Here is a 13275-nt window from a genome sequence, read left to right on the forward strand (position 1 = left end):
TAATATTTACATGTGCATTTTTCTCTTGGCTCTTCTTGACTAAACATATCTGCATATGTATTTGTAGTCTACATGATCTCATCTGTTATGCAATTACATTCGAATAAACTGGTTAAATCTGTTCCCAAGGAACAATAATAATACCAATTCCCTAATATCGCAAGAGGGTCTGCCCCTCTCTTTTATTCTTCTCCTGTACTTCTCGTTCTCCCTATTTCCTAATCTTTCCCATCCCGAGCTATAAACTGGATTGTATCCAGGGGTACTCTTCCTTTCCCCATTTTCCCAACTTCCCTATCCTTATTATTATTATTGTTCCCAACTTCCCTAGACCCCCAATTTCCTTCTCATCTTTTTTTTTTTCTTATTCTCCCTTACTCTCTTCCAATATTCACTCACAACTCTTCTCTGAAAACATAATCTCATCCTGAAATTTAATTACATAAACTCATCATCTATTTTCATCTCCGTGCCAATGACTCAAACCCACTTATAATCATCCATTTTATCCTTTGATGCTCTTCTCTCTCGCCTCTACAAATTATACCTCCATTTATACACACACACACACACACACACACACACACACACACACACACACACACACACACATATATATATATATATATATATATATATATATATATATATATATATATATATATATATATATATATATATATATATATATATATATATATGAAACCCCAGTTTCTAGGATCGAAGATGCAGTACATAACGATATATCTACTGTATTCTGTCGGGGAGGGTAACACTCCGCCGTTCAACGGACGCAGCGGGAAATGGCAAGACATGATTTTAGGGTGCCAAGTTTTCCATTTCTACCAATGATAACATATCGGGATATTATAAAAATATTTATCTATCATTTATTCTGGTTTTATCGTTGATTTAGGTACATCATTTATAATGAGTGGTTGATCAACACAAAAGTGTAAAATATATTAAAATAAAAGGCTATTGACAACTCGCAAGATCCCACGCGGTAAGAACTCCCTGACCCATGACAGAGGTGGGAAAGGTCGAAAAACTTGGGTTCATCAAAACAGAATTCCTCATCACCCAGCGTCACCCTACATATCCGATTGGCAAGACATAATATGCAAGACAAAACTACAAGCAAAGGTGAAGTATCACATATCATTACACTTGACAAAGGTCACGTTGATCAAGTAGCAACTTTCCTTTCTAAACTACTAAAATGATATTAACAACTGAAGACTTGATTCATTTTAATATTTACATTTAAAAAGAAAATTTCGCATACGAATTAATACATTTACGACGGGGGAAATAATAATTGTGCTTGTTTGATTGTTGTGCATCAAACATTTCCAGTGCTGGTACGATTATATGTATCTGATTGAATAAAGAAAGAATGGTCCGCTTCGCAATGTTCATAACAAGATGCCTCGACTGATTTGAATATCAACGAATAGCAGGAGCAAATTTCCAGGTTCATGAAATGCGTAGCCAAAAAGGTCCGGTTGGTATTGAGTAACGCGAACTCCGTCTCGAGAACAAAGAGACCCTGTGATTCTAAAGGATTTTGGCTATACCGCGTCCACGAACGAATGTACGCTCACCGTATTACAGCAAGTTTCTTCACTCCGGTTCAAACTTCAAACAAGTTTAACGATTAAAAGTTTATAATTGATACTATAAAATAATGGCATTTGTTAACGATGCTTAGTATGTTAGAACATAAAGTCTGCTGATCGTGAGAACAATAATCTCTCTCTCTCTCTCTCTCTCTCTCTCTCTCTCTCTCTCTCTCTCTCTCTCTCGAAGGATAAATTTTGTTTTTACAGTATTTAAATATAGTGAAGGTTACACACATACAGTATATATATATATATATATATATATATATATATATATATATATATATATATATATATATATATATATATATATATATATATATATATATATATATATATATATATATATATATATATATATATATATATATATATATATATATATATATCACGAAAGCTGACACGTGATGAACAAAATATGTAAGTGAAGGCATAGTGTACGTTTGCTAAATAGCTACCTTGTTTTTCAAATCTTAACCCTAACAAACAGCTTTTGCCCATTGTATGCCTTTGCCCTCTACCTGTTATTGCCTTCCCTTATACCCCCTCCCCCTCCTTACGTTCAACCGAGATAGATGATTAAATACATCTACAAAGAAACCAGGATTCCAAAGAAAATTTTGTGATATGAAATATGACTTCCTGAGTGACTATGGCCATGAATGACGTTTAAGATGCACGAGTAAAACCGTAAACGAGTTATGGCTGGTTTTAATATCCATCACTATTCAAATTTCAAATATTCCTCATATCAGTATACACTGTTTAATAAATCCCTTCTCCCCATGAAACACAGTAAAGACCGAGAACGGGTTCGTATTAATATTAAAAAATATATTTTCATACTATAATGACTATAATTTCTAAGGAAAGCAATAAAACTAAAACGGAAGTAGAAAGTCATCGCACTCGCACCTTATATGCGATTTAAACTGTGTGATGATGATCACACAGTTTAAATCGTTTATTTCTTTTAGACATTGTTGTGTACCTTCGAAATTAATTATATCATAGGCATACTGAATTTATTTTGAAGCGAAATCTTAATCTCAAACGTATAAGTAATATTATCAACTGTTCAACACGAAAGTGTCCATGTTGGGAGAATGTTGTTGGGCGGGAATTTTGAATGGTACGATAATCTAAACTTTCACTAACTTTAGGGGGAAATACGACTGAGTATTCGAATAAGATATTTGTTTTCCATATAGTGATATACATCTCAGATTATCTATAAGGTTTATGTATTTTCAATAGGTCCAAAAACATAAGCAAAGTAAATGAATTACGTTCAATTGCGAAATATCACTATCAACTTCTGGCAACTTGGGATCGCCTGTGCGCCATTAATAATTGTATTGTCTATCGTCAGTTGTCATAAAAGTACGTCACAGTTTTCGTCGGTACATCTTACCCTAAGTCGCAGCCAAGTGAACGAAAGTTAAAGGCATAGATCGAACACTGGCAAGAAAGTGAAACATCGGGAATCCGTGCGTGACGTCATGGCTGTGGTCCCCGTTTGCCAGCACACCATTCGTGTAGGTCATAACGGAGGAGTAGGACCTGCGAGACGGCGATAGTTTTATTTCAGCGCATATAGAGTTGATTATTTTATATTATAGATATCAACTCGTAGTTTAAAATTTAACCCCATTCATAGCTTCATTATAATTAAAGGTAAAGTATTCGCCGGAGAAGCAGGCGGCTGGCAGGGCCTCACCACTATGGCTACCTCCCTTCCTCTTGTGAATCTCGTGCTAAATTTCCCTTTATTTTAGAGTGTAGGCCATTCAGTTATGGCTACATGCAAAGCTAACAAATAGTTTGAATTGAAACTTTCTTAGTATCATCCCATAGAGGGATGAAAGTGGTCTCAACACATTGTTAGGATTTTACCGTATCTTAGGTTTAAGGTATCTCATTTTTCTCAGGTTTGAACAGAAGAAAAAGGTTCTTAGTAGTTGAATTTGCATGTTTGATTTGTCTTAATTTGTTAATTCAAGCTTTGGAGGTTGACGTGGCTGGCAGCATTACGTCAGACTGGGTGGCTCCCTCTTCTGTAGGCCCACGATGTCTACAAAGATGTCTTCAGTGGTGACTTCAGGAATGGATCGATATGTGAAGGAGAAATCGTGATAGTGCCATCTGCCGTTGCTCTTGTGTTAAATTGTCATCTTTTTAATGTAAATTTTGACCAATTTGTCCTATTTTTAATTGTGGAAGCGGACTCCATTGTTGGAGGACGGCTTTGTCCAGTCAGCCTTGTGCTGTACAGTCCGGATGAGTTCTTTGTTTAAAATGGACTTCATTTTAGTAAATGTGCTAAAGTTTAACGTTTATTAGCTTATTTCGTTCTGTTTTTGAAGGATGGCAGTTTTAGTGTCCTATAAGAAGTACTAAGGTGGCCCTGCGCTCCATCACCTAGTACCCCCCCCCTGTTCAGCACCTCCCCTGCTACCCCCTTTCCGCCTTTGCATCTAGCATACCGTACCTTCTTTCCTGCTCTACCCCCCCCCCCCTTTCCCCCCCTCACGCTTACAACCTTCATCCTCCCTCCATCGGTCTCGTCACATGTTCCTCCACCTTCCATCCTCTTCCTCCCCACCCTCCTCCGTCCCGTTGATCCTTGTCTAGTCCGTCCCCCCTCTTTCTCTAACCCCGCTCTCCCTCTGTGCGTTTGACCAAGCCCCCAACCACTAGTTCTCGAGGTCTGTCCCTCCCTCATCTCCCTTTCACTCCGCGCAACCCCCCTCTCTTACCAATGATAACCACCCTCCCTCATCATCCCCCCCCTTTCCCCCCCTCCCGCCATATTGCCGTCTTGATCTAGTCCGCAGACTGTTCTACTTCACAGACTTGCCGCACTTTTCTCTCCTCTCCCACCCAGTGATTCCGGTTGAACTTGGCACGCAGATATCACTTGTTTTCGTTTATTAAAATTCAATATGGTCATGGATAGGTGCTAGAGATGGTTACGTTATTAATTGGAACATTATATGGCCCTCCATTCCTGTCTAGAAAACAATTGGTCCGCGTTTAACGGTATTTTATATAATTGCACCAGTAATTTAGAAATTACCCACTCCATTCGCTATTTTTTCACTAGTTTAGTACATTAACGCAATGCACGATTGTAGTGTGCTACACATAGAATACTGTAGAATGCACGCTAGTTATTCAAAACTAATCATTTAAGTTTATTACCAACGGCCATGCCATTCCACTGGGAACGCTCAAACAAATTGTTCGTACACATGTATGTCATCTAAAGAGCGATAACCTCGCCCCCCCTCTCTCTCTCTCTCTCTCTCTCTCTCTCTCTCTCTCTCTCTCTCTCTCTCTCTCTCTCTCTCTCTCACACGTGAGGAACCTACGTTCTTCTGACTATCTTTAATTATATTTCATGAAAATAAGTTTCAATCCATACATATAATAGATAAATAATATAATGAAGAAAGCAAACGGGGAATGTCTGTAGTGGGTGGGTTTGTCAAATATTAACGCTGTTCATATAAAGTGGAGTTTTTTCATCTTTTATGAAATGCAATCGTACAATATATAACATACCAACATAGTATATTTACATAATTTTTTTTTTACATCGTTTTATAAAAGTATATCGCTTGAATGGCGTTTATGGGTATTGTCTCCAGAGAAAAAGAAATTGTAGTCCTTTACTTTTGAAAGAAGAATGAACATGGTTTGACAGTGAGTGCCTTTTAAGGTTATACCAAATTTTAGATTATATTAGTAATTATTCATTAAGACACTGACTCGTTATTTGTTTGATAAATAACTCTACTTTTTCGTCTTCCCTGACCACGTGTTGAGTGTTCAATATTTGCCTAGTTTTTTTCTTCCTTTTCAATTATAATGTTGAATTTGTCTAGATATTTTATACACATTATCAGCCCAGTGTAGCCGTAATTATGAACCCTACTCATTTCATTTCTATAATTAAATAAATAAAAATCTACTCTGGTTCTCCCACTTTTCAAATAATGCGCGGGATGGGGAAGAGGGAGGCCTGATTAAAACTCCCTAAAGGGGGTTATGTGCGGGGGGGGGGGGGGTTTAGGAGTTTTGAGTTTGCTACTAGGAAGCTAATAGACTGGCTTGGGAAGTAGTGAGCTGGGCTGTCGTCTCCCCCGAGTCCTGTATTCCGAGTATTGATTTTTTCCCTTTGGAGTCTGGGTTTCCTCTTTCCTTTTGTTTTATAGTGAGATTCTATAGTTGCTTGTACTTTTGTTAACTGCGTTTGTACGCTGTAATATTGAAACGGTTTCTCAGTTTTAATGAACTGTACTGATATCTTTTGATAGCTTTTTTTTTTTTTTTTTTTTTTTTTTTTTTTTTTTATTAGGCTTCGAAGTATGTAACGGTAAGGTAACCGCTTTTAATCTTTTCCTTCAATGCTTGTATATGTACTCAGTTCCATTTACATCAGACCATTTCACTGATTGCATAACCTTCAGTTTTTCTTTATTCTCTTGTTAATCAGCTTTAACCAGTATATTGGATGCTGAAGCAGCTCTGCTCCCAGCATTTGCTTAATCTTGCACTTTTCTTTTAGTAATCCATCATAGTTACGGATGTAGACCAGGTAGGTGTTTTGGGGAGCTTGTTTGATTTGCGTGATACTTAGTCCAATATAGCTTCTCATGAGTAAATAAGTTTTGACCGATCATATTTAGAGTAATTATTAGTGGACTGTCATTACTATTAAAGCCATGCATTTCATCTATTAACAATTTGAGAGTTTATATACACCCTGCTTCATTTCACATGCACTTAGCAATTACCATGTCCAGTAGGTTGTGAAAAGGGTTTAGTTTTTTTTTCGTGAATTTTAATGCAGTATGACCTAAGTAATTGCGCCTTCGCCCCTCCCTACCCCTTCTCCTACACTTTGTCTCCGTTTTCTATAAGGGACCGGTTATCAGTTGGTCTGCTTACCTTCGTTTTCTGTATATAAGCGCTCTCTCTCTCTCTCTCTCTCTCTCTCTCTCTCTCTCCTCTCTCTCTCTCTCTCTCTCTCTCTCTCTCTCTCTCTCTCTCTCTCTCAGTAATCTAGTTACTATAATAAACAAAAGCAGGTGGGTAGCTAATCGTATTGCTAAGACTAATAAAACTGGTAATCTTTTCAACATTGCTTCATGTGGATGTGGGGTAAGCTTGAATTCTAGAAGGTTTAGTCGACAAATTGTCACCATTGAGACTAATGACGTAATATCTATGCCGAAGTTCATTCACATTCGTCCCATTATAATATTTAGTCGTTGGTTTTAATATAATTGAGTTAAGCGTTAATAGTCATTTACTAGTCTGGGAATATTTTTTGGTCAGACTTGGATAGTTGATATAATTTACTGCCGTATTACAATGAACATAATCGGCTACGTAGAAGTTTGTTATAGTCTCGCCAGGGAGTATTAAAGGGAATGGCTTTACCCATCACTCGTATTGACAGGTTTCCACAATTCCATATATAAATGTGCATCAAGTGTAGTTTTCTTTTGGAGATAATGACTTAACGAATAATGTAGTCCAGATTTATTATCAGTAATTTACTTCATTGTTTATAGGATTTTCACCTTTGCAATTAATTACACGATAAGAGTAGTGTTCCCCTGTTGTACAGGACCGGTAAAGCATCCCTTGAAGTAAAGTACAAGTTTTTTTTTAACTGAAAACTGTATATGGACTAAACAATAAAAACCCTTTATGTTTTTCATAAAGTATTTAATGAAATACGCAAACACTTTAATGATTTATAAAAGAGCATTCACTTTTCTGTGTACTAATGTTTTGTATGCACAAATTCAACGGATGACTAGTAAATAAAAGCTAACAGCGCAAAGGATACGGTAATGGAAGGTCGTAGGCCTATAACGTAATTGCCGTTAACACGAAGGATGGTTTCTTAGGACAACCCCGGTTGATATGAATGTACATGTATATAAAGATTTATTATTTATATGTTAATTCATATTCATTATATATTGCGCTCGAATACTATTAATACTTGAACAGAGCATGCACTATTGTTCAACGATGCTTTTGAAGTTTTGTCTAAGGTTTTGCAGATCATGCAAGGGACCAGAGGTGCAACTGCCAGGTGTACATATAAAAGATTACAACACCTGGAACAAAAGATATAAACACTTGTGACTTCTCTATAGGGGATTTATTTTTAATAGTTCCCTTCCACGTGTCCGCATGTCTTAGGTTAAAACATGTGAAGTTGGTGTTTATTCTTTTCTACATAATCTAGCTACATTATTTTTAGATTATATTTATATACTTTAATATATATATATATATATATATATATATATATATATATATATATATATATATATATATATATATATATATTTACACATACACATATAATATATATATATATATATATATATATATATATATATATATATATATATATATATATATATATATATATATACACACACACATAATATATATATATATATATATATATATATATATATATATATATATATATATATATATATATATATATATATATATATATACTGTATACTGTATATGTATATATACATATATATATATATATATATATATATATATATATATATATATATATATATATATATATATATATATATATATATATATATATATATATATATATAATGCGCACACACCTTTGAGCTCGGATTTTTTTTTCCTACAGCATTTCCCATTTCTGTACGGGGTCGCTGTTTCAGTAAGCCTCCTCCACCTTCCTCTGTCCTGTACATCTATTTCTCTCGTGACCATTTCCTTCATTTCATTCAGTAATTTGTCTTTTCACCTGATCTTTTATCTTCCCCTCCTTGGGGAGTTAATACATTTGTGAAACTCTCGTCAAAGATTTCAAATAAATATTAAACCTCTGCTAAATGGAAAAACCGTAATTTATATCGGAGAACTACGGTCAGCTGTGCTTTGATAGAACTGTTAGAAAAACTATCCAATAGCAACATCTTTCCATATGCTGAATAAGCTATCATGGGACTTTCAAACTAGGAGTTTGTCTTATACTAATGGCAAAAGCAAGTAGTATCGTAATGTTTTATAGATTTCACTTTAATAGTGACCCTGTGATATCCATCTCTGAAGCTTGTTTTCTGAACGTTCTCATTATACCATTAAGGCAGTCTTCTTTGTTTGCGTCTCATAACAACTGATATGAACAGCGAATGCTGGCGTCAAGTTCTGCTGTCATCTCAAAAGGGAATGATGCAAGCATACCTCCGCCCCTTGGCAGGCCTCATTAGTGTGGAGAGGCCTTGGGGTGGATGTTTTAACGGAGAATCGCTTAAATATTAACGCCCGATTTACCTTTCTGGTTTTGATGTAAGGATGAAGAATGGGGTTCATTGTTTATGGATGCAATTGGTATTTAATAATGGCTTGGCATGACTACGCATTAACGCTTACTAACTGTACTCAAGGTTAACTGGTATACACGCAGTTTATCTATAAAACAATCTTCAGTTTGGCATGACAATAATTTTGCACAAGAATATTTTTATTGCAATATTTAAAAAACTTCAATTTTAATTAAATCCTATCATTTCCTATAATCAATGGCGCACCGGGTCAGGCACGTGACTATTCCTGTAAAATCTGAGGATAAGGGCTGGTTTGTTAGGATGAGCTTGGTTATCTGTCACCTTTATCCCAGCGCTTCCACTCCCCACTCCCCCCCTCCACCCTCCCACACACACACACTTAAGACATCCCGCATCTCTACGCCTCTCCCAATCCTATTCCCCCGTCTCCCCCAACGTCCAACTCCGAGCGGCTCGCTCTTCCCTCCCGTTCTTGGCCTCCCGGGGTGTGGCACTCTGGATAGCATTATAACCCTTTCACCCTCCCTTCCGCCACACTTCCATTGTCAATGCTTTTATGGCTGTTCATCATTTCATAGTAATATATCTCCCTTTGCTCACATACTTGTTAAGATGGTAGAGTCTCCAAGGGTAGGGAGATAGGCCAATTTGGGGAAAAAGATTGACTTTTTTTTCCAATTTAGGTATTTGATATTATTACTACTTCTGCCAAATATAGGCGGTAATAAATTTTACACCACTTATTTTTCTTTTATCACAATTTTAAAAAGCTAACGTTCTGGTTTAATGTGTTTCTAATGGAATCTTTTATGTAGCTAGCGAAAAGAAAGTTTACATAGCCTAGTTCATTTGCTCTCAAGGTACACCAGTAAACGCACACGGTTCAGGGACCCATCTCTCTCTCTCTCTCTCTCTCTCTCTCTCTCTCTCTCTCTCTCTCTCTCTCTCTCTCTCGAATGATGGACGCCCTTCATTAAATACAGTGTGGCAGCAACACTTGATAAGGTAGTAGTTATGTACCTAGTTGTTTTTCGACTGTTGTGGGTCGCAGCTTTGGTGTAGGTAGAACGATGAGCCCTTTTTAAGTTTCTGGGTTTTAGTAGTTTCTTTTGGCTTTTTTGACATTCATTAGGAATTGCAATCCCCATTTGCTACTAATAAATCATTACACTAAACTTTGCAATGGAAAAAATCTCTCGATCTGAAAATTACATGAAAACCCTAATCTGCATTACTTCTTGTGCAAATGGTGTTTGGTTGTGCATTGTATGCTACCGAATTTTGTTCAAAACAAACATTAAAATAACTAATCAGTGGTTTGGACATGTAATAGTGCAACACTTCTATATAATTTTCCGTTGGAAAGGAAACTAACACCAACTATGTACATGATCAGAACTGTTCTTTAGAAGAAGGTAAAGTGGTACTATAGGGTGTGGATTCTCTCTCTCTCTCTCTCTCTCTCTCTCTCTCTCTCTCTCTCTCTCTCTCTCATTGACCTTTCCGTGGTTAAAAATTTGTTCGTTTTCTTTTACCTAACGGTATTTTTGTACTTTTTGAGACTGCGTTGACTTGTGTAGTGGATGCATGTTTGTTGTTGAAGTTTTTTTCCCTGTCTGCAACAATTTTCAGACGTTGCCATCTAATTCAGACATGGCAAACCTTTTTTGGAGTATGCGGTTGCACGTAAGTGGTGTAAGAAACTTTCAGTTTCTGACTTAATTTGATGTTCTAGCCAATCCAGAAGAATGACGCCATTAAGTCTGCACATATCAAACGAAGTTATGGTAAGGAAGGATAATTATTATTTAAGGAAAATCGAAAATAATTTTAAAAGGATGAAACGACAGTACTACTGTAAACGGATAAAAAATAAAAAACTTACACAAACTATATAGAACATTTGAAAATTGCTCTCGTGATAAGGAAAGTTTAGTTGTGATTATATTCGATTTATGCCTAGTTGAAAGTCCATCAATAAATGAAGGAAGCTTAGTAAATTATAAAGGTAATTCAGTCCGGCTAACATTTATTCTGAAACCTTTTTTTTCAGTAATAGGTCCATGTTTTTTTACCAATTCAGGAAAAGTTATGCATGCAAAACTTTTTGAGTCATTTTAGGCCTATGAACCGTTATATTGAATGCGTAGATTAGGGATGGGTCCTTTGGTACTGGAATAGGTCAGAATATAATACCAGATCTGAAATTATGTTGGAGCAGCGCAAGGAATGAATTGAACTAAATCCCTTCCCTAGAAGGTTGGGCCTTGCGTTCCGTTTGAGCAGCTGTGAGCTACCATTGAAGTGATGTGACCGTAATTTTGCGAAGATTAAATTAGCTAAGTGATCATTATTCCATCTACTTTTAAATGTCGCTTCTGCTTAACTGACTGAGCTTCTGCTTAACTGACTGAGCTTCTGCTTAACTGACTCTCTCTCTCTCTCTCTCTCTCTCTCTCTCTCTCTCTCTCTCTCTTCTCTCTCTCTCTCTCTCTCTCCCCCCTAATTTCGATAAAAATTTGCTTTGAATCTTATGAAAATTAATTTAGGGGTATTTTTCATTACTTGTTTTTTTTTTTTTTTTTTTTTTACTTTGCTTGTTCTACATCTATAGCTTCGTAGCATAGTGCATTTTGACTGATGTTAGTATTAATCTTTTGGTAAAACCCAGTCTTCTCACAAATGCGAAATTCATATTTTAATCATTATAATAAGCGGTGGTATAGGCTTGAAGATGGAAGCCACAATCTTGGAAATAGTTTTCATTGGTCTCTACCTAATGTTACAAGTTTTATGAATTGGATAATGAATTTTTTTTTTTGAAAGCATATGTATAAGTTAATGTTATAATGACGTGAATTCAAGAAAATGGTGCTTTGAAATTACATGGCGAATAGGGTATGAGGAATGGAAAAAAAATATTACAAGCTCTAGGTGGAAACTTATGATGTATAATATATGTACAGTATATATATCAAATGTCTGTTAGGCCATTCTTTATATGTTTGCAGAGTTAGTCCTAAAATTGGACTGACTTGAAGCTTCAGTTAGTGTATATATATATATATAATATATATATATATATATATATATATATATATATATATATATATATATATATATATATATATATATATATATATATATTATATATATATATATATATATATATATATATAGTAGCATGAAGGAAATTAATCCAGATTCTGAGTGTAGGATTGGTATTTGGTTATTTTTGGAACTTAGTTGCTTCTTAGGCAAAGTAACTCGGTTGAAAGATTATATAAATTCATATACAGATGAATAGATATATGAATACCATCTATAGGGACAATATTAGATTAAGGAGTTAAAAATCGGTGAACGTTGAGTGCTGGTAATCCTTTTAGGTAGCATGAATAATTTTATAGGCCCTTGCTTTTCGTGGTTCCCTACCTCACATATTGTATTTGAAACATTTCACCTCTAAAAATAACAAGACTGTCAGTCAAAATGGAATGAAGTCTGTTGGTTGACCATTCATGCTATGATCTTTGTCAGATTTCAGTTATAATTCTGGTTGGAGTTCAGCCCAACCGACCTTGTCAGGTATTGAGCTTTCGTAATGATAACGCCCCTTTAGTGGCTAGTTTCGAGCGTTTAGAGGAAAGAAATATTTCCTCAGTGCTGTACCATAGTTCTTGAGATTCGAACAGTAGTTTTCTTGAAAGATTGTTTGTATACTTATTTCGATACTTGCTGTATGTACACAGTGAGACCGCTCATTTACAGTATATGCATTTAAATTCAGCCATTACTTTAGTAATATAAAAATGGCGGTTCCGTCCCAAAAATTGCATTATGTAGTAAGGTAGTACTAATTTTTTTTTCACTTCGTTTTCTATACCTTTCAATTTCCGTTCAGTTAGTTTTTGGTTGTAAATAAGCAATTGTTATTTATTTAGAAGCATAATTCACCATTTGCACAGTTATGTACAACATTTTAGCTTGTGGTATTGGCTTATTTTATATTAGATGAATGCATGTGATGGGAAAAATAAAGTAACTATTATCTGCATTTTAGTACAAAAACAACTAGATTAGAAGATAGGTATAAGATGATGACCTTATTTGGCCTCCGAAATTTGACTTGGGTAATTCAAGTGATAAATGAAATCTCTCTCTCTCTCTCTCTCTCCTCTCTCTCTCTCTCTCTCTCTCTCTCTCTCTCTCTCTCTCTCTCTCTCTCTCATATATATATATATATATATATATATATATATATATAT

The 13275-nt window shown here is 35.4% G+C and overlaps 1 protein-coding gene across 3 annotated transcripts in view; it reads left to right on the forward strand.

Annotated features, from left to right (window-relative positions):
- The first annotated feature begins 1045 nt into the window (after positions 1–1045).
- The window catches only part of LOC137653582 (uncharacterized), a 31796-nt gene continuing 19566 nt past the window's right edge, over positions 1046–13275 (forward strand). Inside the window, exon 1 of one of the 3 annotated variants that reach the window (XM_068387106.1) lies at positions 1046–1146. In XM_068387106.1, the coding sequence (XP_068243207.1) occupies positions 1122–1146 (25 nt within the window). In that variant the 5' untranslated portion in view covers positions 1046–1121. Of the gene's footprint in view, positions 1147–3144; positions 3303–13275 lie in introns of those variants that run through there. The other 2 variants (XM_068387107.1, XM_068387108.1) reach the window with 2 other exon arrangements.

Source organism: Palaemon carinicauda, chromosome 14 (genome assembly GCF_036898095.1).
Source record: "Palaemon carinicauda isolate YSFRI2023 chromosome 14, ASM3689809v2, whole genome shotgun sequence".
In the NCBI taxonomy this organism is placed as follows: Eukaryota; Metazoa; Arthropoda; class Malacostraca; order Decapoda; family Palaemonidae; genus Palaemon; species Palaemon carinicauda.